General features: G+C 44.4%; 1 protein-coding gene across 4 annotated transcripts; it reads left to right on the forward strand.

Moving 5' to 3' along the window:
• Positions 1–1,199: 1,199 nt before the first annotated feature.
• Positions 1,200–26,930, forward strand: CDC27 (cell division cycle 27). Of its 4 annotated transcripts, none has more exons than XM_064733488.1 (19): positions 1,200–1,419; positions 5,811–5,886; positions 8,378–8,525; positions 9,524–9,649; positions 10,551–10,648; positions 11,127–11,281; positions 11,367–11,581; positions 12,061–12,175; positions 14,107–14,240; positions 14,360–14,459; positions 14,598–14,805; positions 15,712–15,881; positions 17,109–17,261; positions 18,565–18,773; positions 19,537–19,654; positions 19,875–20,003; positions 20,714–20,788; positions 21,516–21,696; positions 24,354–26,930. In XM_064733488.1, the coding sequence occupies exons 1-19, from the start codon at positions 1,393–1,395 to the stop codon at positions 24,434–24,436; spliced, it is 2,520 nt and encodes an 839-aa protein (XP_064589558.1). In that variant the 5' UTR covers positions 1,200–1,392; the 3' UTR covers positions 24,437–26,930. The 4 variants fall into 4 exon arrangements, with proteins under 4 accessions (XP_064589558.1, XP_064589557.1, XP_064589560.1 ...); XM_064733487.1 differs by having other exon boundaries at positions 1,201–1,419; positions 15,709–15,881; XM_064733490.1 differs by having other exon boundaries at positions 1,201–1,419; positions 14,125–14,240.
• The last annotated feature ends 1,049 nt before the right edge of the window (positions 26,931–27,979 follow it).

Consider the following 27,979-nt stretch of genomic DNA (forward strand, 5'->3'; position numbering starts at 1 on the left):
AGATTTGCTGCCAGTAACAAATTTGTAACTACACCTTGCAGAAGGGCAGAGAAAGAGGGGAAGAAGGCAGGCTGAGCCCTCCTGCTCCACACACAGCTTTTGTTCTCACATAAAGATACAGCCCCTGCCCACGTGTGTTTGGCAGCACATCAGGATCTGACCTTGGGGCCCGAGTGCAAGTGCAGAGCACTGAACAGAGATGGAGCACAGAGTCCGTGTGTAGGTGTGTGTGCATCGGGGCGCTGCTATGGCTCATTCAGCAAGCCCACAGAAGGATTTGGAGAAGGAAGGCCTCTGCTAGCTGCAGGTGGCCATTGATAGGTCAGTATATTTAATAAATTGGTGTTTACTTGTGCATCTTTATTCCATTCTTTTGCTAAAGCTCTATGTGCCAGATATTGCACTTTCAAACACATCCAAGTTGTAACTGGCAAATTACCTGCAATGTACTTACACTGCAGTCTGTCAGTTTTACTCCTGGATATGAGGACATTATGAGGAGTTTCTTCACAGAATGGGTTGCCCAGGGAGCTGGTGGAGTCCCCATGCCCAGAGATGTCCAAGGACCGACTGAATGTAGCACTCAGTGCTCTGGTCTAGTGACATTGGACTTCATGATCTGGCAGGTCTTTCTCAACCCACATGATCCTGCGATTTTGTGATATCGTGGCTGAACGTACGTGGGGAGCACCATCAGCATGGACCCCTCAGTGACGGGGACAGGACCTGGGCCGTGCTGACCCCGGCAAAGGGAACGGGGACTCAGGAACCACCAGCCCAACCCAGCCGGGGGCCGGGCTGGCTCAGGACGCGCTGGTGATGGCAGGGGGAGCCCTCGGACCAGCACCCCGAGAGACGCGGGGATTCCTGACACAGCTGGGGATCCCCAGAGCCCGTTCTGTGGCACCAAGTGTGAGTTCTGCATTCCCTGGGGGCTCTGAGGGACGAGCCACAGGCGCGGCCGGGCTACACCGGCCCCCTCACGCTCGTCCATCTCCGTCCTCGCTCGATCATCTCCGCCTCTGTTCGGACATCTCCGTCTGGGCTCGGCCATCTCCGTCTGGGCTCGGCCATTTCCGCCCCAGTTCGGCCATCTCCGGCGCCGAGTTTCCTCCCGGCTGCCGAGCGCGGCTTTCCCAGCTGTTTTCCGTCGACGCTCGGCTCTTTCCGCCTGCGCCTTCGGCTATTTCCGGCGGAGGGTTCGGGTATTTCCGCCGCCGGTTCGGGCGGACTCGGCGCCCGCCGGCCTCGCTCGCTCCGGTAACGGTCGGTGCGGGTTCAAATGAGCCGCGGCCGGGCCGGGCCCCGCCGTGACTCGCTCTGAGCCGGGCCGGGACCGGGGCCACCCCGCTCGGGCTCAGCGACCAGGAGGCGGAGGCCGGGGAGAGCAGGATGACGGTGCTGCAGGAACCCGTCCAGGTACCGACCCCCGGGCGGCTCAGGCCCCAAAGCCTGGCCCGGCCCGGCTTAGGCCGCCCCGCCCGCTCCGGGGCCGCGGCTCCGGGCCGCTCCCGGCGGCCCCTCGGCCGGTGGGCCCGCAGGACCTGCAGCTCCTCCGCCCTCCCTGCTGCCGGAGCCCGCCGGGCTTCCCCTTCCAGCCTCCCGTCCCCATCCCCGGGCCGGCCGCGCTCGCCCCTTTGCCCCCCGGGCCCCCGGGGTCGGTGTCGGTGTCCCCGCCGCTCCTCAGCCCATTGGGCTCCCAGGAAAGGCCCCGCGGGTCCCCCGGGAGACCTGTTGATACTTCGCTCACCTTCCTGCGTTCGCTGCCGTGTCGTGTTTAAATGCTCGCAGCGTGCTCGGATCCCTCCGTGTGGTGCGAGTGAAGGACGTTCCTCCTTCCCAAGGAATTGTTTTTTTCGGGTTGATGGGAGACCTAGGAGAGAAAATATTGTAATTTTCGTTTTTGTCTCGTGTTTCAGTCTCACTGCAGTTACTCTGATGGGTTTCCTGTTCTTGTGCTCAGCCTTCCCATCCAGAAGTCGTGATTCACAGAATTAAGAGCTGCTTTTTCTTTCCGCAGTTCCTGTATGCCCATTCTCTAACTAGTCATAATTTTCATTAATCAGTCGTCTCATTCATGTTCCCATTCTTTTTTAAAATATATTTTGAGCATTTTAACAGGATGTTTTGGGCTTTTTTTCTAGTTACAGCAAGAGGTTCCTGGCAGCAGTGTCTTGTTAGAACAACGATTGTGTTCTGTAATGGACATAGTGAGAATTCTTGCTTTTGGCTCTTTTCTTTCTAATGAAAAGGTGGAAGGGGAAGAAAGGCTCCTGTGGAAAACCATCCTGCTGACTTGACCGTGTCTGTGGAAGATGGTGGCAGTGAGAACATTCTTGTAGGGTTTGTGTTGGTGATGGCACCGCTCTCCTCATCATCCCCTCTGAGAGCAGGGTCAGTGCAGTGCTGGAAATGCTTTTGGCCGGCTGGTCCCTGTCCTGCAGAGGCCATCCTGCACCATGGTGTTAGCTGTGGAGCTGGCCTGCTTGTTTTGCACCAGCTGGGCATTCTAGGAAAACATGGGATTACAATAGAAAAGGAAGCAAGAATGCACTGCGGTGTGAATGAGTGAAGCTGACAGGAAACAATACCAAATGTTTCCAGTGCTGTGCTAACCGGACTGACCAAGTGGAAATATCTGCTCTCCTGAGAGCTCCCTGATAGAAATGTGGGGTCTTGTTGTGGTATTTCAGCAAGGTAAAGACCACTCTAATGCTGTTCTCCATTCTTAACCTCTTCCCAACTTGGATGTTTTGATGCTGTGTTGAATATGTTTATTTAGATTGGCTACATCTACTTAGATTCTGCTTTTAAATGACAGATCATCCCTTTAGCAGCAGTTCTGCTGCTGTCAGTTTTACTGCTGTTCCTTGCTTACAGGAGTGCTGGTAAGTTTAGGAATTATTTGTGACTGGGTAAAGTCTGTTGTGTTTCTGAATTCCCAGTTTAGCTGAAGTCCACATACTCAGCTCTGTTTTTATAATTTACTTAAGTGAAATGATTGGGAAAGCTGACACTAGTTCTCATTTTTGTCATTGCAGAGATTTTTCCTGTCTATTTGTCTGTTCTCTCCCAGCCTTTCAGATGTCTACAGGGCTCAGCATTCCAGGAAAAAACTGTCATCCTTACATCCTCACAGCTGTGATGTTACTTATTTGTCACAGCGTGAGAGATAAATAACAGAATTTGTGTTTGTATGTAGCCTTATAAATGTTGTGCTTTAATTACATGAAATTCATGTCCCAGAAGGCATTCTGGCCACTGGTTAGGTTTTTGCTAACTTTTAAAATTCTCTGGAGTTGAACAGTGTGCCAGAGTTTACAGCCCTGTGCTGTACTTCCTGATACAGTCGATTTAAAACCCTTCAGCTCCAACACAAAACCGTGTCCCATGTGCTAAGAAACAGGCTGGATGCCTTCCAAATACTTCTGAAAAACGTCTTGGAAAGAAAATGAGTGCTTTGCTTGGAATTTAGCTGTTCAAGGTGATCATCTGTGAGTCACTGGAATGGTGCTTGAAGTTGGTGTGCTGGTTCAGGGGCAGAGTTTGTGTGAGTGGGGAATGCAGCTCTGCCCATCCCAGAGCTCTCCTCCTCCCTGCCCACCCTGAGGACTGAAAGCATGGCAGAATCTGCTTAGCGTGGCAATATAGGCTAAACAGCTTGGAAAACAATTTCCAAGGTTGGATAACTGTCAGAAGAGAACATCTCTGAAGAGCTCTTTGGCTTAGATTTGAAGTGACACTTGGACAATGCACAGGATTTTCTGGGTAGAAGATGGACCTGTCTGAATCTGATTTTATTTTCCTGCTCTCCTTTCTGAAGATACCTTGCTGCAGGGCTGTGTATGGTAGTTTTGGAATTCCCTGTTAATTTTGCATTTCAAATTAATTATTTTTAAAAAGAGTGATTAGGACCTGGAGGTTTATCCTCTCTGCAAGCACACTTGAATAAAATGTGGAAACACTTCCAACTTTTCTCCTTCCTATGAGGCAGCTGAGAACATTCTTCAGGTGTGGTTTAGCAACTGTGTACCACAGTGCTGTGTACATGCACTGTGCTTCTTCTAGAACAAACTAAATTACTGTGCTATATTGAGATTAATCCTTGTAGACAGTGGGCAAGAAATCCTGGTTTTTGAGGCACACTCATGGTTTAGACATCCGTTCTCATGGCCAGTTGTTGCTGCATAGGTATGGCTGATTCCCTGCTGCCTTCCTTTCCTCTTCCTGCTCTTTTAGGAGTGTGTGTGAGGATCCAGACTCCAGCATGGGTCAGTTGAGGGCAGGAGGCACATTTTGGGCTGCAAAGTGATAATTGCTAGAGAACAGGAATTCTCCAGCCTGTTTCTTGCATTCACTGGGACTCTGCTCCACAAGAATTGTTATTTGAGCCAGGGTGTAGTGTAACTCTTACAAAGTGGCTGTGACACAGCCCCAAATCCCTCGTGTCCCCTCTTAGCCTTTGGCAGGATTGTTCCTGGCAACTCGCTCTGGTTTGAGCAGTCAGATGACCCTGATTTTCCCACTCCCACCCCCACACCTTTGTTTTGTAAGCTGGCTGGGTTACAGCCCTGCAAAGACAGGAATTTTAACCTGCCACAACTTGGCTGGGTTCATCTAAATGTCACTTGTGACTTGCTGAAGGAAGAGCTGCTTTTGGGAGCAAGAGAAATGGGAGACCTTGGGCTGCTCTGGCTTCAGGATGGCTTAAAAGTTTGTAACCCTGACCTTCCATCTCCCTGTTTGTCCTGCTCTGTCTGCAGGGCGTGGAACCACCTTCAGCCTGGGATCCTTTCAAGGCAGCAGGGAGGAATCACTTCAGGAGGCTCTGAGGCTCAGTTATCTCAAACATGGAATACAAGCAGAGAGAAACAATAGTGTGTTTGTATTGCAATGATCAGACTACGAGAATTCACTTTTAAATACGTCCAAATACTTTCACACAAGCTTAAAAGCACCTGTTGACTTTTTAAGCATATTCTTGGGATCTACTGCTAGGAGAAAACAGATTCTCTGCAGAGAATTGTTTATAACATTGCCTGTAGTACTTGGGAGCCCTGGTGTGTGCTGTTCATGACGGCTGTGTGGGCTTCCCGTGAAGAGAACTTGCACAGTTTTCACACCCTGTGTTTGTCAAGTTTGTGTTGGAAGAAGTAGCATATGGTACATGTAACTCTGTGAAGTTTGGATTTTTTTTTAAATTTTTATTTTGTAGATGAAATTGGCACTTTCCTTTCCAGCTGGGAATAGCACTGCAGGACAGTATTGTTTTCCCTGTGGAATATTTCTTTTTGTTTTGGAGTGTCTCATGGGTTTTAGAAGCAAATTCTATTTGTCTTTGGTTGCTGATGAGTATTAGAGGAATTCTAGATCACAAGTCTCATCTTGACCAGCCCTGAGAGGTTTCTGGGCCTGTTGGGCTTTGGTTTGGCATCCTGGGGAGGCATTAATGGGATACTCTGACCAGCTGGGGTTGGATTTTGGTTTCATCTTTACTGAAGGTGGTGGTGTGTGGTGTTGAGTTGTGCACCAGGCTAAGGCTCAGCAATTTCTGAGGGGTTTGGATGATTGTGGCTGGTAATGAGTGAGAAACACTCTGAGGTTGATACATGACTTCAGTGCAGAGTTTGGTGGGGTTTTTTAACCCTCCTTCCTAATACCTGAAACAAATACAACTTGGCTGGCATGTTAATCCTCCCCTTTAATTTTATAGCTCTATAAACCAAGCTGAACTTTGCCTTTTGCCAGGAAGAGGCAATGAGTTTTTTGCATTTTCAGAGCTAACTGGAGATGGTTTTCTTGCCTTGCAGGCTGCTATCTGGCAAGCACTGAACCACTACGCCTATCGCGATGCCGTGTTCCTCGCAGAAAGGTTATATGCTGAAGGTGTGTACTTTGCAATTATAAACCTTTTTATAAATGCTTTTTCTCAATTTGATTTTGGGTTTTGTGAGCCTCTGCTCCTGCTTTATTTTCTTCCTGTTCTCGTAATGAAGTTTAGCTTTCTGCTTGGGGAAAGCAGAGGAATGCCTTGCAATTAGGTTGGAAAAATCAAATCATGCAACAGCAGCAGTGTTATTTTACAGTAAAATCTCCTTAAAATTAAATTCAGATTTGTGTGTTTAAGTGCAGTGTTTACAATGATCTGGTTTATGGTATCAAATGGGAGAATGTTGGGGGTTTTTTAATGACCCTCAAGCATTGCATTCTTCCAAGGGCACTTGAGGATAGATGCAGCACACAAATTCTACAAATTGGCTTGACATTGAAAGCTGTCTTTGCTGATAATGCTGCTCAGATAGGTTGATTGGCTCAAAGAGAGTCTTGTGATGGTGAGAGAAAAGCACTGTGAAACTGAGACAGTGAGGATCAGAACATATGGAACAGGTATCTGCTGCTGAGTCCCTGCTGATTGTTGGTTCATTGTGAAGCTGGGCTATCTTGGACAGTGGGCAGGCAGCAGTAACACAAATCTGTACTTTCTCTGGCTGCTTCAAACATTCCTTTGGTGTGTTCTAGCACCTTTTGGTTTTTAACCTTTTCTCCATGACCTCAGATAAGATTTTTGTTCTTCTTTACTTGTTTCTCCTTGATACTGGTGGTCAGCTTTCCTTCTCTGTTTTAAAAGGTATTGTTCCCTAACCATTAACACAAAAAACCCCAATACAAGTGTCATATAATTTCTCATGTTAAACAACCTGAGTTTATAGTTTGAATTAAGATATATATAAGCTGTTTCATGCTCTGTTTTGTAATGAAATATTTTGCCTGCCATGCCCACAATGCAGTTCTTAACAATGGAAGCACAAACCTAAATTTTGAGAAATAAAGGCTTCATTTTCCTTGTGTCAGGGTTACAAATGGAATCTGGGGTGTTTGATCTGGTGCTGAAATGAGAAATGCTGTGTAGAGTATTATGGAACCTGATAATCCAGGTGTTTATGAAGAAAATAGTATTGTAGGGATGACAGAGCTCCCCTGAACACAGCACACTGTGAGGGGCAGGAAAATGGTAGATTGAAGGTAATTACCAAGGATTTTGGAACAAAGAGAATCCACTTTTTGCAGCAGCCAGGAGAAAAATACCTGACTTGATAGTGACACATCTTTGCAGAATAATTCTCTGCAAAAATACTTCAAACAGCCTTTTTCAGTGGCCAGCAGTGCTGAGAGAAAGCAGCATGAATGCTGACACTTGGTGCAAGCAATTAACTGCTAACAAAACATCTGGCTCCTGGTTCAAATGAGTGGTTACACTGCAGAGTGGAAGCTGCAGACCTTGAATACAGTGGCTCCATGTTGGCAGGAGTGATTTCACCCTGAGAAAAACTTATTTTAGGTCTACCTGTAATTACTGTCCTTGATGAGACATCTGTGGCTTGGTGGTTCCCAGAACTCTCAAAATCTGTTAAAGTAGTGGATAAAAATTGATTTAACTTGAATTTTCAAAAAGGTCTTCTGTGTTTTTAGGATAAGGCTAATAAAATTCCCTCTGTTTGGGTCTTCTGTTTCCATTGTCACTGTTTGGGTGATGACAAAAACTTAAAATAGTCAGTTTTCAGTGAAGCAAAGGATTTGGGCAGATTCCCAAAGAGGTTTTTATACAGTGCTCATATTGATTTTTTTAAAGATTTTCCTATAGGTGGGTGAACAAACATCAAAATTGTGTATTTAATGCTGAATTCCATTTGCAGGATAATGTCTTCTGAAAAGTATAAAGGTAATGTGGGTTTATTAAGTGGTTTGAAGTTGCTTGTGTTCATACACAGCTTTTGATTTAGAATATCATTGTGTGAGGGTGATTTGAGTGTAAGATTTGGAGAAGTACAGAGTGGGTTAAGCCACCATGGATGTACAAAATCAGTGAGTTTACAGAAAGGATTAAAGTTACTTCAGGGGTTGATTGTGTCCTTTATGGTGTAACCATGAGTGGGTCTGATCTGGATGTCAACTCAAGCTCTTTGAGTAGAACATCCTCAGTATGGTACATAATTGCAGTGGAAGAAAATTTGGAAATAGACATTAATTCTGAATAGTTTCAGTGTGGTGACACTCTGAGCCAAGTCAGCCTTGGTGTGGCCAGCAGGTTTGCTTGGCCTGCTGCTGTTCTAGCTGCAAGCTGGCTCATCATTTATTCAGATTGGGTAGCCAGAAGGATCAAAGTTCCTTCAAAGCTGTAGATGTTAAGAGTTCATCTGACTAGCCAAGGAAATGGCATAGGAAGATAATCACCAACAGATGAAGAAACTTCATTCAGGAATGAATTTCTAATATCATACCCATTTTATTCCATCTTGTCCACAACTGGCTTTTACTCCCTGCCCCCAGATTTTTTGTACTGAAGTGATTACCACCTAACTGATGGTTTGGTTTGCAGTTCACTCAGAAGAAGCACTGTTTTTACTGGCAACGTGTTACTACCGCTCAGGAAAGGCCTACAAAGCTTACAGGCTCCTAAAGGGACACAGCTGTACCACCCCACAGTGTAAATACCTGCTTGCAAAATGTTGTGTGGACCTCAGCAAGTAAGTAAATCCTTCATGTTCTGTCCAGGGTTACAAATGGATTTATTTCTTTGCTTGGATTTCTCTTTGGAAGATGTTGTCTTGTATAAACTAGAAATTCATTGGTCCTTCAGCACAAAAATTGAGCTCAATTTATTTTGCTTTCAGATATGGACTTAATGAGGATTAACCCATGTTGCAAAAACCTCTAAAAGTTGTTGAGTAACTTAGACAGGAATTGCCAAGCTGTGTAGAAAAAAAACCAGATTTTATATGGGCTCTTTTATAGAGCTCTGCCTTATTTTCTCGTGGGGATGCTCTGTGCTGATGGAAGCATACACCTCCAAGTAAAATTTCAAGTGGTGGCAAGAAAAGGTGATTTGTTTGTTCAAGTGTTTGGGCTCAGATGCCTGAAAAATGCCTCCCACCCCAGCAGCTGTATAAAGTAATTTTGAAGCCTGGCAGCCAGTGGCCCTTTCTGTGTGAGTGCTGCTGCTCCTGCAGGTGAAGGAGGTGCAGATTGACCCTTTATTCTCCTTTGGAGCCCTTCTTGCAAGAAAGAAAGGCTTTAAAATCCATGAACTCTGCCATATTCCAATATTGGCTCTTAACTCAGTGCATGGGGGCCTTACAGATTGTATTTCTTTGGGAAACAAAGCCAAATTTAAGCACTGGTTTTGCTTAGATAAAGCACCTTCAAAGATCAAGTGTCTTGAAGATTCCCTTGTCCTTCATGCTAGGACTGATCACCTTTGGAAAAGTCATGCTGAATTTTGTGCTTTTGGGTTTGTTTTGTTTTTCTTCCCTCCCAGTAGAGCTGTTTGACTGCAGAGTGCTGAACCTCCCTGTTGTAGAGGAATCCATGGGTTGGTTAATGTTCATTTGCAGGAACTGTTTGTGGTTTAAAACCTGTGCACACTGACAGTGGATTTCTGTTTTTGTTTGCAGCAGGGTGAAAACACTGGAGTGCCAGTACTGTGAGCCTTGTAACCCCTTTAAACCTCTTGTTTTTTAAAAAGGCTTGCAGAAGGAGAGCAGATCTTGTCTGGTGGAGTGTTGAATAAACAGAAAAGCCATGATGACATTGTTATGGAGTTTGGTGATTCTGCATGCTTTACACTCTCCTTACTGGGACATGTCTACTGGTAAAGTTGCTTTTTCATTTTGCACAATAAAGTTGGAAGGTTTTTACTTGACCAAGCCCAGGTTTAGTCAAACATATCCTTAGTTATTACAGGAGACACCTCTCTCTGGGTTACACCATTTTGGAGCATGATGGAGTTGTGGAATCAGTCTGATTTGGGAATGATTCATTTTCATTTTCACCCAAAGAGTGAAAGCACAAATTCCTCTTTTCTGGGTGGGTAAGAATGCAGTCCAAAAGTCTGAGATTTTTAAATACCTTTGGATTTGCTCCATATTCTTCCCTAAGAAAAACTCTCAGCCTGTTTCTCAGTGTTACCATTTAGATTTTTACTATCTGTGTTCTACATGTGTAGCTCTAACCCTCAAATCAAAGTTCTGAGGGTGCCAGGCAGAATAACTTGCCAATTGTGTTTTGATTTTGCTAAGATGCAAGAAAGGTTTCAGTAAATGTAAATGATTGGAGTAGTTGGGCTCTTGGATTCTTCTCTATTTCTGTTCTCAATTATTTTCAAAATGATTTCTTTGTAGCCAAATACTTAAGTGTTCAGTTTAGCTGCTAATTTCTTTGCAAAAATATTATCCATAGATACTTAAGATGACTGGAAGGCTGGCAATCAGGTTACTGTTGGCAAAAAAGAAACAAGCTGTTGCAAAGAACTGCATCTTCCTAAAAATGAAAATTCTCAAGCTATTCTAGTGCTTATGTAACTTTTTTTGACAACTGTGTCTAAATATGTCAAGTAACTTCAAAAGAACTCAGTATTTCTTGGGTTTGAAGGATGAGGAATGTTTCTGTGCCTCTCAACATGTTTTTGTTTTTCAACTCCTCTTCTGGAAAACTCTCTTTGACAAAAATGCTGTTCTGAAGTTTCCCTGTGAACTGTTTCATTCTCTTTGCAGCAAGACAGACCGGCTTGCCAAAGGATCAGAATGTTACCAAAAGAGCCTTAGTTTAAATCCTTTCCTCTGGTCCCCTTTTGAATCACTATGTGAAATAGGTGAGTCTGCAGAATTGTTTTACTCATGTAATTCTTGGGAGAGATTTTTGTGAGCAACAGTTCATTTAAAATACTTTGCCATTGTTTAAAACTTCTGTCTTGTTTTCTTCCATCTTCATTATTTATACACTTGTGGATCTGACAATCCAAATGTGCTTTCCAGCCTTCATTTAGTAGACACTTAGAGCCTGTTTCTGAGAATAGCTTGAAAAAACAACATATGAAAATTATTAAAAATATTGATTGTCAAGGGTTTTGTAGTAGAAAATACTTCTGCTTTAGTACAGAGAGTTACTTGGTCTAGTGAAGGGTGTCCCTGCTTATTGCAGAGGGCTGGAATGACATGTTCTTAAAGGTCCCTTCCAACCCAAATGTTTTAAAACACTCCTAAAATCCTTTGTCCCCTGTCCTTGATTCAGACTGAATATTCAGTGTATAGACCCAGGAATAATTATTAAATCTCTTTCCATTCTTACAGGTGAAAAGCCAGACCCTGACCAAACATTTAAATTAACATCCTTACAGAATTTCAGCAGCTGTCTGCCCAACACTTGCACAACAGTGGTGTCCAATCACAACATATCCCACAGACAGCCTGAGAGTGTCCTCATGGAGACACCCCAGGACACAATTGTGAGTTTTGCTCAAATCATTGTAAAATCATTTACTGAAATCAGTTCATTTATCCATTACCTAAGAGCTGCCTTTTATTCTTCAGGAGTTGAACAGAATCAACCTAGAGTCCTCCAATTCAAAGTATTCCTCCTTGAATTCAGATTCCTCCATGTCTTACATTGACTCGGCTGTGATTTCCTCAGATTCTGTCCCTCTGGGGTCAGGAACTGCCATCTTGTCCAAACAGGCTCAAAATAAACCAAAAACTGGACGGAGTTTGCTGGGGGGACCTGCAGCTTTGAGCCCACTCACTCCAAGGTAAGTCCTTGGCATGGCCAAGCTGTGCCCAGGGCTGAGCTGCTGCTGCTCCTTGGCCTTTGGAGCAGGAGGGCTGGGGCTGCACAGCACACTCAGACACACTTGCTGGGACAATTCCTGTGCAAGGGAAACCCAGACAACTGCAGGAACTGCTCTTGCTCCTAGCGTTGATCTCTTGTGGTTTTTGAACAAGCAGTTGGTTATTTGGAGAGGAATTGTTGATTCAAGATATTGCTTATTGAATAAATCATATCAATCATATTCTTTCAATTGTCACTTGAAGGAATATGCTGCTGCTCTGGAATAAACTTTATTATGAAAGGCCACTGTAAAGAGCTTTTCTTGAAGTCCATCTCCCGATGATCCTATGGGTCCCTGCCAGCTCAGGATATTCCATGCTCTGAGTCTGTGTTTTTACCCCTGCATCAGACCAGCTCTAACATTCACACACTGACCCTTCCTCTCTGGTTTGTTCTCAGCTTTGGAATTTTGCCACTAGAAACCCCAAGCCCTGGAGATGGATCCTATTTACAGAACTACACCAACTCCTCCTCTGTCATCGATGTGCCATCCACCGGAGCACCTTCAAAGAAGGTACCTTGCACTCTGAGCTCAGCTGCTCTGCTCAGGCCTTGGCACTGCAGTGCACTTGAAAGAAAAATCCAAAATACAGGGAAAAAAGCATGGGAGCTAAGTTTTCCCCCCCAGATGCCCAGGCTGTGGTTGCTGGATTAACCTAGGGAAGATCTCTTGTGTTCTGTCCACCTCCCTCACAGAGCATTGTACAGACACTGAAGCTTCCCAACAACAGGAGATTCCAACTTTTCAGTCTGCTGAGTAGAGTGTGAAGACTTAGGATTGTTTGTTTTATTTATTTAATGTATTTTCTGAAGCCTCAAGAAAGCTGAAGCTGCTGATCTCTTGCAAGTAGTTCTTGAGTTGTAGTTTACAGACCTGAATAATAAAAATCCTGCTGCTGGTCTGTGAAGGACTGAGAGAATGGTGCTGTTTCACTCAGCAAAGTCTTGCTAAAACTAAAAAATGCCTGCTTCACTCAGGAAGAAACTGCTGTAGTTGCCATAGTGATAAATGAGAGGTGGAATGTTGGTGACAGTTGAAGAACTATTTGTTCCTTTCTAAAAACAAAAACCTGAGGATTTTTCCCTGTATTTTTAGTAAATCTACAAGTTGCATGAGGAGTGTTGGTGTTTTATAGGGGGAGCTATTTTGAAATAGTGTTGAATCTCAAAAATTAGAACTCGAGTTGCCACGTTTGCTCTGGACAAATCTTGATGCTGTGCCATTCTGAAAGGGAAATTTGGGACTTGTGCTAAAACAGTCAGTGAGGAATGTGCTTTGTTTGGCTGATCCAATTCCCACCCTGTGCTTGCTCAGGACCATTTGCAAACAGTGGCTTGTGCTGGACTGTGCACATAGAGGAAGGTAAATTTCCATGAGTCTGAAAATGGAAATGAAGTTTGTAAGGTGCAGCTCTTCTGGCAGCTGAAGAGCTTTGGGAAATCAAGTTGGATTTGCTGTTTTGTTGCTTTGCTGAGTGAGACACAGCAGCACTGAGGTGTAAAATTCACTGCTCTACCCTTAGGCCCTGCCCAGATGGAGCTGTGCCACTACCAAAACACAAACATCAAATACATTTTAATAAACAACTTAAATTCTGGTTCATGCTTTGTCCAGTGCAAGTGGTGACTGTGCCAGTTCCGCTTTGCTCTTCCAGTTTGTGTCAGACAAGGTTTGGTGGAGCTGTGGCTGAACAGAGGCAGTTTCCTAGGAAACCCTTACATAAGTGAGTGAAGCATTAGGATGAATCCAAGGGCTTCCTGTCTGAGTGGGCAGGAAGTTTCCTGGCCACCTAAACCATCCTGTGGTGACAGAATCTGGGAAAGGAACAGAAGGACAGAGCTTCAGGGGCTGGATAATGCACAAACTGACATTGCTTGGGCTGGTGTTGATCCACTTGTCCCTTTCTGGTGTCTCTTCCAAGCAGCCATCACTGAATTGAATGTCTGTCCCTGGAGCGGGCAGAAAAATAATTTTTTTAAAGCTTTTTTTAAAAAAAAATGTGAAGAGGAGGATCTGTTCTGAAAACAGGCTGAGTTGCTGTGCAGTTTGGGAATGGCTTCTGAATGGGATTGTAATAGGATAATTTAAAAATATTTTTCTTCCTATTTTTTTTGTGGTTTCGTTTTTACAACTTTCTGCAGGAAAAAGCCTTTAGATGTGTTGTATTTTAATTCCCTTTTGTGCTTGCACAAGCACTTTAACATAGTTTCTTGCCATTAGATGGAGATTCTATATCTTCAAATAATGTGCATGAGCTTTGTAGACTTGCTGTTATTAACAGGTAGAAGGAGGAACACTTTGGATGGCTTTCCCTGGGCATGGGGAACCCTCTCCTTTATTAAAATAATTCTGTTTCTCCTGGTGCAGGGCTTGGTGGGTGGAGTGGGCTGGCTTTGGCACAGCAGAGATGGAGACTCCTGAGTGACATAATAACCAACCTGTAGAAACTCTGTGTTGTGCAGGCTGTCAGCAGGATCAGCCAGGCTGGAACAAAATCTGTTTTCTCCCAGAGTGGGAACAGCCGGGAAGTCACTCCAGTCCTTGTTGCACAAACCCAGAGCTCTGGTCCCCAGACAAGGTAAAACAACCATAACACTGCAGCATTTTGTTTAAAGCAAATCTAAAAGCTGTTACTATTAAAAGCAGAGCAAAGAAATGTATACCTTCCAATGTGTGATTTAAAATTTTCCTTTTCAGTACAACACCTCAGGTATTGAGCCCAACCATTGCTGCTCCACCCAACGCGCTGCCTCGGCGAAGCTCTCGCCTCTTCACCAGTGATAGCTCCACAACCAAGGTACCAATCCCTGCCTTTCTCACCCATTCCACTCACCCAGCTGGGAATTTCCATCTATTAATAGCAGTTACTCTCAAATTTAGATTTCTGGATTTAAAAGATTCTTAGGTATGTGATTCTTACTTTTCTTATTTGCAGGAAAATAGCAAAAAATTAAAAATGAAGTTTCCACCTAAGATTCCAAACAGGAAAACAAAAAGTAAAACAAATAAGGGAGGAATAACTCAACCAAACTTAAATGACAGTTTGGAGATTACCAAACTGGACTCTTCCATCATTTCAGAAGGGAAAATTTCCACTGTTGCACCACAAATCCAAGCTTTCACGCTACAGAAGGCAGCAGCAGGTCTGTTTGAGCACTGTTGGACTGTAATAGAGTAAAATCTGATATATCTGGGTTTTAATGTTGCTTCAGTATTTGCTTCTTTCCCATTTCATTTAGCATGCAGCTCTCACCTTTGTGTAGTGATAAAAACTGATTTAATTCAACATCTTGTTCATTTAGAAACATGTGAAGAATATTGAGAGTGGTAATTGTCAGCAGATAAATCTTGCAAGCTCTGGTCCTTCTTAATGATTAAAGTATTTTTAAAGTATAGAAAGTATTATTAATTGTTATGTAATATGTAAATTATGATAATAGAATAAGTAATATTATTATGATTGTGTTACATGGTTATAAAGTAGAACTTCAGATTTTTAAAGTATGTAATTTATGACAGTATTATCCTTGGAGACTGATTCCAAGGAGTTACTCATAAGCCAGTGACCTCTTAACATGGGCTTTATGTGGTCTGTCCTCCCTTGATGTTTCCCATTTGTTTAAAAACAAATCTTTATTCAGATTGTCAGAAAATCCTGAGCAAAATGCTGAATTCCCCTCTTTTGGCTCAGTAATGTTTCCAGGCAGAAGAGGGTGTATCCATGGCTACCAGGCTTGTGGGAACTGCTCAGACCTAAAGAAATGTTTGAATAGCTGCTGGAAATGCAGAACTCCACTTACTCTGAGCCCCAAAGTTTAAGAACTCATTTTCTAGCTTCTCTTAAAGAGGCTGATAATCAGAATATCATGCTCATGTTAATTAAGTGATTAAAGTTAAGAATATATAAACCTTGTTTGGAAACTCCTAAAAGGTTTCCATAAGAGGAGTGCACAAGGCAGAGATTTTGGGGTTAGCACTTCCAAGTAAATAAGTCTCACTGTCTTTTTTTTTTTTTTCCACTTTTATTTATTGTGTTTTTCTCCTAGAAGGTTTGATGAGCCTTCTCCGGGACATGGGGAAAGGTTATTTAGCCTTGTGCTCATACAACTGCAAAGAAGCCATCAATATTTTGAGCCATTTGCCATCCCACCACTACAACACAGGCTGGGTGCTGTGCCAAATTGGGAGAGCTTACTTTGAGCTGGCAGAGTACATGCAGGTAGGAATGGGGGCCAGGCCTTCCTCTTCTCCCTTTGCTTTGGCAGTTTTACACAAATCCTGCAGATCTCCTGTAAAATCCAGGAGAAGTTTGCAGTTGTGGTAAATGGATCAATATAAAAGTTACACCTGGAATGGATTTAGGTCTTGAATCTGCTTTCTCATTGAGCTTTCCTAAATTTTTTTGTTAATGTTATTTCCTCTTGTATCCAAGTGTTGGGGTTTCCTCCTTGTGTGTCCTGTCTCTATCTCCTGCTGTGCTGATGGAATTGTTTGCACTGCAGTGTTTTAGAGTAGATCACTCAACAATTTCAGCTCTAAACCAAAAAACTTCTCTCCATTGTAGTGAATTCTGATCACACCAGTGACCCAGTTTCCCTCCCAGCCTCACAAATGAAGCACTGGCACAGCTGAGGTGATGCCAAACTGCTCCAGAATCAGAAGTGAGCAGTTCAGGGTAATCCCACAGTTCCTCTCCTTGGCACTGCTCTCCTGACAGCTGATGTGCCTGTTTGCTGAGTTTTTAAAGCACTCTTTGGCAGAATGTGTGCAGGAGACAAAGCAGAGGGAGGTTTTGAGCTGTGCAAGGCCTGTTTCCAGGTGGAACAGATGCTGGGTGCTTCATAGATTATTTACAAAGGTGAGGCTGGAGATTTTAATCACAGAATTCCAGAGTGGTTTGGGTTAAAGGAGACTTCAAAGCTCCTGCAGTGGCACCACCTTCCACTGTCCCAGATTGCTCCAATCCCATCCAGCCTGGCCTTGGGCACTGCCAGGGATCCAGGGGCAGCCCCAGCTGCTCTGGGCACCTGTGCCAGGGAACAATTCCTGCCCAGTGTCCCACCTATCCCTGCCCTGTGGCAGTGTAAAACCATCACCCCCTGGTCCTGTCACTCTTTATGGGATGGTTAACAATCATACCTGGCCCATAAAATCTGTTGCACTCTCTCTGGTTTTGTGGATGATGTTTTTGCCTCGCTCAAGCATGGACAGAAACAGGAATGCAGCTGAGTCAGCAGGAGGGAGAGCTGGCTGCATTCCTGCTGGCAGAGTATCCTGGGATCCAGTCACTTCCTTCCCTTGCAAGGAAAGCTCAGGGCTTGCAGCTCTGTGTAAAACACTTCAAAAGCAAAGAAGCTGCTCAGGCTGGATGTGAGGCCTTGGACCTTGACCTCTGTGCTCTGCCTTGGTGGTGGAATTTTATTTTAAGTTTCATTTCTGTTCTCAGGCTGAGAGAATATTTTCAGAAGTGAGGAGGATTGAAAACTACAGAGTAGAAGGCATGGAAATCTATTCAACCACACTCTGGCATCTGCAGAAAGATGTTGCCCTTTCAGTTCTTTCTAAGGATTTGACAGACATGGATAAAAACTCACCAGAGGTATAAAATGCTGTGGGCTTGAATGAGAAGAGGGGAGCTGTACGTGGTGAAATCAGTGATTCAGAACAGAACTTTGAGCTCTAATCCAGTGTACTCTCCAGTGGGAACACACCTGAACAGAACTGGAGAGGGAGCTGGCAGGGTTGTCTGTTAAACTGCTGATGCCTGAAATGGCTCCTTAAAATTTGAATATCAGCTTATGTGGAACAGGTTGAAACCTTTTATCTGTTAATGGTTATTTAAATTTGCCTTGGCAGCATTCAGCCAGGAAGATCATGGGTTAGTCAGTCACTCTTGCTGCTGCCAGTGTGCAGAGATAAGGAATATCTTTTTCCTGTACCTTTTAATTGCTGTAGTTAATTCACTGGCACTTGAAATATTTGTTCTAGAGTTTATTTCCAGACATGATGTTGCACATTTTTATACCAAAGTCCATTAAACTGCAGGGTGTGTGGTAGTGTAGTCACAATGTGCCAAAACCCAGAAATCTTTCAATGAGTGCCACAGTAAAAATAAAATATGTGAGTTGATAAATGTGCTCTTAAGAATTAAGCAAACTGCAGAGGATATTGGAAATCTTTGTGGTGGAGGAGGAAATCCAATTCATGTTATCCTGTTAGTTTGTCTAAGAGTGGAAAACAACCTCAGTGAACAGTTGGTGGGTGTAGTAAGATTAGTCAGGATAGAGGGAAATGCAGATTCTAATCCAGGCAGTGGAAATTAGTTATGTGCTTTGGCAGTGATGCTGAAAATTTGGGGAAGTGGGGGACCCTGGGCTGTGGTATTTACAGTCTTGATGGGTGCTGAGCAGCAGGGAAAGAGGAGGTTGTTGCTAAAATTCTTCCTCTGCAGATTTCCAGATTTGTCACTTGGAGGGAACTGAAGAAATAAAAGTACCATCTCCCCCTTTGTTATTCTGAAATAGCAAAGATGTTTTATTTCTGGCCTTTTTAACACCTTCAAAAGCTTCAGTCATTAGTCATCAAAGATCTAATTGGTGCAGGCTTGTTGGGTGTCCATGGATTCTCCATTTCTGTAATTCAGCTTGTTCATTTATTCATTTATTTATTTTAGAAAGTGTGTTTAGCCTTGCTTGCTTCACAGGAATGAGCCTGAACTAACTGTTGATTTATTCCTATTTATTTATTTATAATTATTTAATTATAATATCTATTTAATTATAATATAATTAATATTATAGTTATTTATAATTATTTAAATCAGTATAGATAAATGTGTTCAGCTCAGATTTAGTCACTCAGAGTAGTAAAAAGGTTCTGCTCCTGCCCTGCTGTTGTTCCAGGCCTGGTGTGCAGCAGGAAACTGCTTCAGCTTGCAAAGGGAGCACGACATTGCCATCAAGTTCTTCCAGAGGGCCATCCAGGTGGATCCAAACTATGCCTATGCCTACACCCTGCTGGGCCACGAGTTTGTGTTGACAGAGGAGCTGGACAAGGCCCTGGCCTGTTTCAGAAACGCCATCAGGGTCAACCCCCGGCACTACAACGCCTGGTAGGTCTGCCCTCCTGAGCCCTGCTGCTGCCTGGGCTGCAGGATTCCCTCTGGAGAACATGTCCTGCTGCTGCCTCTGCTGGGGATCCATGGAGGCTGCTCTGGGTGGGAATGACCTTACAGCCCGTGCAGTGTCACCCCCTGCCATGGCAGGGACACCTTCCAGCAGCCCAGGCTGCCCCAAGCCCCATCCAGCCTGGCCAGGGACACTCCCAGGGATGGGACAGCCTCCATCGTTTCCACTCTTCCCTCCTGGGAAAGAGCAAAGCCATTCCTGCAGAAGATGGGGGGCTACTTTGACAAGAAAAGCAAAAAATTCACTTTTTTTTGGTTTTCAGATTGTTCAGGCTGTATTACCCCATTATTTTGTCCTGTTGGGCAGCATTCTTTGTGCATTATGTGTCCTCAGTTGCAGTTGGAGAGATGAGATCTCAGCCTTTTCATACCTTAGGATACACTTTGTATCTTACAGCTTTTTAATATATAAAGCAGTAGAAGTTCATCTGTGAGTGTGATAGTGTTAATAACTTTTGTGTCCTTTTATTTAGCCAGTCTTGCTGTGTGTCACACATCAGTTCTTCAGCCACCCAATGGATAACAAACAGAAATAAAATTTTAGACAGGTTTTTTCCCCAGGAAATCCCTTCCCACCCTAGATGGGGCTGGCAAGGCTGCAAACCATTCCTGCCATGTCACATTCACTGACAGAAACCAATTTGGTTAAAATCCAGTGCCACTTACCAGAATTGTTTCTGTGCTGCAGGTACGGGTTGGGAATGATTTATTACAAACAGGAGAAGTTCAGCCTGGCAGAAATGCATTTCCAGAAAGCACTTGATATCAACCCCCAGAGCTCAGTCCTGCTGTGTCACATTGGAGTGGTGAGTACATGGCACTTCACTTGGGTGGGGAGAAGGGGTTGGGGTGCAGAGGGGGTCAGGAGGATTTTTCTTCCTGTAGAACAAAAATCAGACTTGGTCTAGCAATGGGCAAATACTTTCCTAAAGGAGCAGAAAACATGCTCAGAGGGGTTTGTCCTTGCCCAGCAGATGAGCTGTTATTTTTCCCCTTTTGGAATTGTTCTCTCTCTTTGTGTGCCAGGTCCAACACGCACTGAAAAAATCTGAGAAGGCTTTGGACACTTTGAACAAAGCAATCAACATCGACCCCAAGAACCCACTATGCAAATTCCACAGAGCCTCGGTGTTGTTTGCAAATGAGAAGTACAAGGTCAGTCTGGGTGCTCGTGGCAGCCTTGAAATTCCTGGAGCTGGGAATGGGGGTGCCTTGGGAATGTTCACAGGTCACCAGGGCTTGCAGGAACACCCTGGGACATGGGAAGCATTTCCTTTGGCAAGTGCCACCCTCAGCAGGGTGGCATTAAATGTTTTGGTTGTAATAAAATCTGGGGCCGTCAGGTGTTGCTTTTTAAATTATTATTTTAGTCTGACCTACTCTCATGAATTTATACTAAATTACTAAGAAAACTCAGCCAACTGCCCCATATCCAATTACAGCAATAAGAACCAGCTGTTTCCAAGGTTGTGTTGTGGAGTGCAGAGTCAGAAGTGAAGCAGTTTTGGGCTGATTCCCTGCTGACCTGAACCCTGTTTAGAACAGAAGATATTCCCACACTGTTTATCCAGCAGCTTTTCCTCTGGCCAGTGTTTTTTGGCTCCAGAAGACAAGCCAAGTCTGTTTGAAGCTTGCCTCAGAAACATCCCTTTCAGCACACTGAAAGGGAAAACTTTACTTAAAACTTTTTTTTTTTATTTCTAACTGCAAACTAAATATTTTTCAGTTGAATTTCTTAATGATGCCAGGTGACTATCACAGCAAACAGCTCCAGCATCAAGAACTAATTTAAAAGTAAAGTAGAAGTTTCACTAAAAGTGTTTGGTTTCAAATGCCTAATATAAACACTCTCTCCAACCTTTCAGTCGGCTTTGCAAGAACTTGAAGAACTGAAACAGATTGTTCCCAAAGAGTCTCTTGTTTACTTTTTAATAGGAAAGGTAGGTAAAACTTCACTGTGATCCTAAGTTCTTTAATTTCCTTTGCTGCTTAATGTGAAAATTTGATGCCTGTCACTAAGATGCTTCCACTTGGAGCAGTATTCTAAAAATTCCCGAAGCTTTAAATACTGAACAAGAAGCAGCTACATTCCAACCTTGCTTGTGTGAAATGCCAGAGCAGTGATCTAGTGACAGAAATCCTCCTTCCCACCACCACCTCTGCTGATGAGCTCTAAATAACTTCTGTAATTTTCTGCTGGGGAGTGTCTGGTCACTTGGGAGCACCAAGACAAACTTCCCTCTAACACAGAGCTGCAGAACTCTCTATCAGCAAGATTCCTTTATTTTGTTTGAGCTGGAGAGAGGTAAAAGGATTTGTGCTGAAATGTGTTCACTGGGTTTTCTCCAGGAGTAGCTGGACCTTTAAACTGACACGCGTGGCCATGTCTAGACAAACTGAAGTATTTTCACTGTTTAAATCCTCAACACAGATAAATAACTTGCCCATCTGCCCTTAATTATAAAGAATCTCTTAGCTGCTAGTTTATTTATTTTTATTTTTAAGTAGAAACATATTTATTTCCCTTGGGGCTCACATAATAAGTTTTTCATACCCACCCTCTGTTGCTTTCCATAAAACATCACTGAACTGTGGAACAATCATTGCCCAAACCTTCAAGTAGCAGCCTTATATAAATGCAGCCTTTCCTGCTGTTTTTCTGTTCAGGTTTATAAAAAGCTGGGTCAGACACATCTGGCCCTAATGAATTTCTCCTGGGCAATGGACCTGGATCCCAAAGGAGCCAACAACCAGATCAAGGAGGCCATAGACAAACGTTACCTGCCCGACGACGAGGAGCCCATCACGCGCGAGGAGCAGATCAGCGAGTGCTACCCCTACGAGTCAGGTCTGTGCTGCAGGAGCCCCTGGGGAGGGCCAGCTTTAACATTTCTGTGCTGCAGGAGCCCCTGGGGAGGGCCAGCTTTAACATTTCTGTGCTGCAGGAGCCCTGAGCCCTGGACAGGGCCAGCTTTAACATTTCTGTGCTGCAGGAGCCCCTGGGCAGGGCCAGCTTTAACATTTCTGTGCTGCAGCCTCTGCCCTGAGCTCTGGACAGGGCCAGCTTTAAAGGTGAAACATTTCTGTGCTCCAGCCTAGGAGCAGCCTCTGACACTGAGCCCTAGGGACAAGGCCAGCTTAAACAGGTGAAACATTTCTGTGCTCCAGGAGCCTCTGCCCTGAGCTCTGGACAGGGCCAGCTTTAAAGGTGAAACATTTTCTGGTGCTCCCAGGAGCCTCTGCCCTGAGCTCTGGACAGGGCCAGCTTTAACTTTCTGTGCTCAGCCTCTGCCTAGCTCTGGACAGGGCCAGCTTTAAAGGTGAAACATTTCTGTGCTCCAGGAGCTTCTGCCCTGAGCTCTGGACAGGGCCAGCTTTAACATTTCTGTGCTCCAGGAGCCTCTGCCCTGAGCTCTGGACAGGGCCAGCTTTAAAGGTGAAACATTTCTGTGCTCCAGGAGCCTCTGCCCTGAGCCCTGGACAGGGCCAGCTTTAACATTTCTGTGCTGCAGCCTCTGCCCTGAGCTCTGGACAGGGCCAGCTTTAACATTTCTGTGCTGCAGGAGCCCCTGGACAGGGCCAGCTTTAACATTTCTGTGCTGCAGGAGCCTGTGCCCTGAGCTCTGGACAGGGCCAAGCTTAAACAGGTGAAACATTTCTGTGCTCCAGCCTAGGAGCAGCCTCTGACACTGAGCCCTAGGGACAAGGCCAGCTTAAACAGGTGAAACATTTCTGTGCTCCAGGAGCCTCTGCCCTGAGCTCTGGACAGGGCCAGCTTTAACATTTCTGTGCTCCAGGAGCCTCTGCCCTGAGCTCTGGACAGGGCCAGCTTTAACATTTCTGTGCTGCAGCCTCTGCCCTGAGCTCTGGACAGGGCCAGCTTTAACAGGTGAAACGTTCTGCCCACTGAGTAGGAGCTCTGGAGGCTCTTCACTCAGAATTCATTCATTGGCCAGTAATAGTTGCTTCTTCCAGCCAGGTCTCATAAGCTCTTGGAGGTCTGTTACTCACTCAAGATAGCTCAGCTACCTTTGGGAGCATAAAATGAGCAGTGTTGGAAACAAAAAGGTTTAATAAAAGGCAAAATAACAAACAGGGAAAAACTGAGTCAGGTGCAGGAGGTTTTTGCTCTTGGTGAAACACCTCACAAAAGTGATTAGTTTCTTTGTTCTGTTTTTTTTTCTAGTAAAATGCCTAGGTGGGACTTCTTGGTTTTTGTCTAATTAGCTATCTTTAAATTTGAGGATTTGAGGTGAAGTCCCCTAGGCCTATGAGGTGGCTTTTTCACCTAATCAAGGAGAGAAACTTTTGAGCTTTATCCTTTGTCCCCTCAAAAAAAAAAAAAAGTTTTGTCACTCCATTAACACAGGACACATTCCTATATTGCCCCTACAGAAAGCATGGCAGGAAGGGTTGTGAAATTCCTTGAGATGTACTAGGACAGAGATTGTGGTAACTCTAAAATACAAATCATGGGTGGCTTTAAGAGTATCCCAGGAGAGCAAGGCATTCCCAGGGCTGCAAGTATTCCATCATAAAGCATCAAATAACTTGAGAGTAAATGAATGGCAGCTAAAGTTGTCTATAGATGGTTTTTGAAAAGTTAAACTGGATGTTGGATCAAAATACTTGGTGTGGTGAATATAAAAGGTGGCTTTTGATGAAGGTCATGGAAGCAGTTTGATTTGGATCAAGAGAAAATAAAACACTTTGGGGAGTAATTCACAGAAAGGAACAGCCCAGGTTTTTCTTCTCTCAGCTTTTGATTATGAACTTAAATTCCATAAAGCATGGACAGTCATAAATATCGACCTCTCTGCAGGCTGAAATAGAGATAAAAAATAAATGCTAATAAGCAATTTCATTTTCTTCCCACAAAGAAGGAAATACAGCAGAATTTGGATTCTTACTAATAGACAAATGGCTGTGTCCTGCAATTCCAACTGAAAAATAGGGAAAGGTGACAACTGTATATCACATTGGTTTTTATTGGTCCTGTGTGCTTTTTAATATGGAAACTTCAGCCTGCACTGCACTTCTGGAGGTACCCAGTTTTTCTCTCCCTGTTGTTGTATTTGGGGTGATTTTGAGCCCCAGCTCCCTGGGCTGAGCCTGTTCTGACCAGGAGATGGAGACAGAGACTGGAGCTGCTGAGCCCCACCTGAGCAGTGCAGGAAAAACCCAAACACCAACCAAACAAGAAAAAAAAATAAAAAAGGAAAAAAACCTAACAACTTAATCTGTCCAATAAGCATAAACAAAAGAAGTGTTGGGCTGTGTCACAGTTCAGCTTCCCTGGCTGTGCAGAAGTTGTGGAAGAGTTCCACAGCCTCAGCTGAATAATCCTTTTGGTGTACATGGGACAAATTACAGTAATTTCAGGTGATTTGGGGGGAAGCAGAATTTTCCTGTGAATGCTTTGGCTGCCCTGCCTGGGCTGGGCTGGTGGCAGGGCAGCTGTGCAGGGGGACAGCCCCTGACCCCGAGGTCTCTTTGTCCCCACAGTGGGCACAGACGAGTCCCAGGAGAGCAGCATGACGGACGCGGATGACACGCAGCTCCACGCCGTGGAAAGTGATGAATTTTAACCTCCAAGAGCCAGTGTCTGAGCTTGAGTGTGTGTGACTGGTACTGTCGTGTTCTCCCCTTCCTTGGCATCCTGGGTTCTACATCTCTGAGCCAGCACTGTCGTTGTTCTCCACTGACACCACGAGTGCACCTCAGACCTGAACTTAGCAGAGTTCATGGCAGTGCAATATCCAGCTGCTGCTGAGTCTGACTAGTTGGCTCTTACACATTTATGGCAATGACTGAGGAGAAAATGCTGATTTTGAACTTCCCCCCTTGCTGGAAAAAAATATCATGGAAGACAGACTTGTGCTTTGATGTATGGAAGCCAGTAGATGTGGGGATAGTACTAATGACGAGGTGTCTTGTTCTTTTTCCAGAAATGTGTCTTAGTTTGGGTCTTTCTTGGTAAGCAGAGTGCTGAACCTCATTTCCAAGTTCTCCAAGGACAGTGTTGACAAACAGGCTGTTCAAGACTTTTGCATATTGTAGTGTAACTTAAATGCCAGGGAGTGTCAATGACCTTAAAGCTGCAGTGTCTCCAGTGAGCAAGCAGGACTGGGCGTGTGTCAGGGCCACGTGAAACAGCCCTGGCCCTGCCCAGGGTGCAGCTGCAGGAGAATCACATTGCAGGATCAGAGCTTTCATCAGATGCTTTCATGTTCTAACCATGAGTTAATTTATTCACCCGGTTTTGGAAAGGTCAGTGTTTACTTTGTATTTCTGTCAGCACCACCTTGCTTCATTTTTCATGCACCCCTTGACTTGTTCTTCCCCTTTTGAAGAATAAAAATTAATAAAGGGAAAAAATCAAGAGAGAAATGTAGATACAAGTGTAATGTGAAACATCAAACCCTTAATCCTGTGAGAGTGGGAAGACTGGAAGCCTTAATACAATCAGAACCTTGGTCAAATGCATCAAATAATTGTCTCAGATCAGTATCTCCTTAGGTCTGCTATCACTTTGAAAACTATTTTGTAAAGTGTGGTCCAAGCAGGATGCAAAAATGTGCAATTATTTGTCTTTTTCCTTATTTTTTTAAGCTGTTCTTTCAGTTTCCCATTCTAGGAACACTTTCCTTTCCTCGAGGGTCTGTTTCTGAGAGGAGAAAGCTGTGCCACGTTAGTGAGTCCAAACTGCTCTCTGTAGCATTCTGCAGCAGCAATTGGTGCCCTTTGTGCAGTGATGATAAAGAAAGTGTATGATACAAGCAGTTTTAAAGAGCAATTTATGCCTAATAAATTGGGAATGATACAAATTTCATAGCACCGTATTTGTTGTGATCAGTCTTAATTTTTTTTTTCCTTAATCTATTGGTTTTTAGGTGTCTCTTAGTTTCCTTCACACTTCAATTTCTTTTGAATTCTGTCCTTATCCACTTGGCACCTCTTCTGTCCCAGCTTCTCTCTGGTCAAGAGCCACACGGACACCTTTATCCTTTGAAAAATCATCCCCAAGTTCTGAGCAAAAATAGAATTCTGTGGTGTGGTGGGGTTTTTTTTTTTGAAGTAGGAAGATGGGCAGTGAAAAATAGGCTTCAATTCCCCTCAGAGGGTGAAAAATCCCTCTAAAATCTGAGGAATGAGAAGAGGTAAAATGAGCTGTGTGCACTTGGATCTGGGTCTGGGCCTGGCTGGGGATTGATCTGAGGCTGCTCTGGGTGAGGATTCCCCTCCTGAGGGCTCAGCGTTCCCTGGGGCTCCTGCCCCCTCTCCCATTGTGGTTTCCCAGCACATCCCTCAGCACCTCCTGGTAAGGTCTGCAGGCAGCACTTGTGGAATGCCACTAATTACCATGTTAATTGGCTTCCTTTCAGTTCCCAGCGTATTTTCTAAACAAAAAGCAAGAGGAAGCAAGTGCTATTTACTTTTCCATAACAAATGTTGTTCATGTGGGGACCTGAGATCCAGGAATTGTGAGGCCTATTCTCATTTTTATTTGTTCCCTGAAAACTTCAGTGAAACTTTCAACCCCTTGGAAAAAGCTCTTAATTGAGCTGGGATGTTCAAAGGATGTTTGTGCTATTTGGAAGATTTAATACATAAAATCATTCCTGGCTTTGTATGGTCATCCTACCTTAAAGGTATTTTCTTTTTTTCCCAAGAATCCAGGTCACATTTAGCCCTTGCTGCTATTTTACATTCTGAGGAAAAACACAAAATTAATATTGAAGGACTAAAAGTTGGCTCTTTGAAGAGGGACAGGGAGGAAGAGGCTGAGCATGGAGACACTGGCAGGGAGGTGAGCAAGAGTTCACTGAAGAGAATTAGGGAACTGTCATTTTCTTACAACAAACCTATGGAAGAATGCAAAGTGTGGGTGTGGTGTTACTATTTGCATTGAAACAATGTAATTTGTCCTTTTTTTCTTAATTTTTTTTTTTTTGCTTTTCTTGATTTTTTTTTTTTAATTTCAAAAATTGTACAGTCATAGGGGGAAAAATTCTTTTCTGTTAATATATTTGCAATTCATGAAAGGATGTGGAAAATCCAAATAAATTACTTTTAAAAGCAGGCTTAGCCCCAGCTGCTTTGAGTCAGGGGTGGGATTTGCCCTTCAGGAGTTGGGCAAGTGAGAGGTTGGGAAAGGTTTAAGGGCACCTTGGGGTGTGCAGGGCTCTTTTCTGTCCTGTGCCACCCGAGCCTCATCTGTCACAGCTTCCAGGTGGGCTGCAAGGTGCTGGCTGGAGTTTTGGGTGAGGTGGGAGGTGTGACAAGGGTGTGACACTGGGTGTGAGCACCTGGAGCTGCTGGGATGAGTCCAGAGGAGGCCCCAGGGCTGGAGCCAGGCTGGGGGTGCTCACCTGGACAGGAGAAGCTCCAAGGAGAGCTCAGAGCTGCAGAGGGACTGGGGACAAGGATGGAGGCACAGGACACAGGGAATGTGTCCTGCCACGTGTCCATCCACTGCCCAAGGCAGGGATGGATGGAATATTGGGAATGAATCCTTCCTGGTGCCCAGAGAAGTTGTCGCTGCTCATCCTCACTTCCCATCTTCAAGAATCTCTCAGGTATGGAGCAGGTTAGTTTTATTTTCTTTTTTTTTTTTCTGCCTTCCATAGCAGGTCCTCACCCTGTGGCTGCAGCTGTTGTTGTTCAGCAGAGAAATTAATTACCACAGTCTCTTACACTTCCAGAGCTGGAGGAAAAGCTTGCCAGGAAGGAAAGGCTCATGGCTGTGCAGAAATTCCTCCTGCTGCATTGTAGGCATCTTGGGTTGAACCTTTTACCACTCATTTTTGCTCAACCTAATTGGTAATTTCTGAGAGCTGAGTTTGGTTGTACAGGCAGCACTGAGATTAACCCATTCCTAGCTGCTTCCCCCTGTTTTCCCCCGTGCTCCTGTTGCTCCTGGAGATGTGTTCCTGTGTCTGGGGGTCGCTGGGTGCAGTGAGAGCTGAGCTGTCCCTCTGCAGCCTCCCCCATGGGCTCTGCCTGCTGCTGGACCAGGCTTTGCTCAGGCAGGCTGAGCTTTAGGTGCCTCCAGAGAAAGGCAAAGCAATGATGAAGTTGGATTTTCCATCGTTCTAGACCTGAATTACAGCTGTGTGCTGAGCACCAGC

The sequence above is a fragment of the Zonotrichia leucophrys genome, chromosome 27 (assembly GCF_028769735.1).
Source record: "Zonotrichia leucophrys gambelii isolate GWCS_2022_RI chromosome 27, RI_Zleu_2.0, whole genome shotgun sequence".
NCBI lineage: Eukaryota > Metazoa > Chordata > Aves > Passeriformes > Passerellidae > Zonotrichia > Zonotrichia leucophrys.

Excerpts from the sequence above, each read along its gene's own strand:
- CDC27 (XM_064733487.1), top strand. The coding sequence starts at position 1,393 with ATGACGGTGCTGCAGGAACCCGTCCAG. Across the intron at positions 5,887-8,377 it reads AGAAAGGTTATATGCTGAAG|TTCACTCAGAAGAAGCACTG; the intron begins GTGTGTACTTTG and ends TTTGGTTTGCAG. Across the intron at positions 11,282-11,366 it reads AGACACCCCAGGACACAATT|GAGTTGAACAGAATCAACCT; the intron begins GTGAGTTTTGCT and ends TTTATTCTTCAG.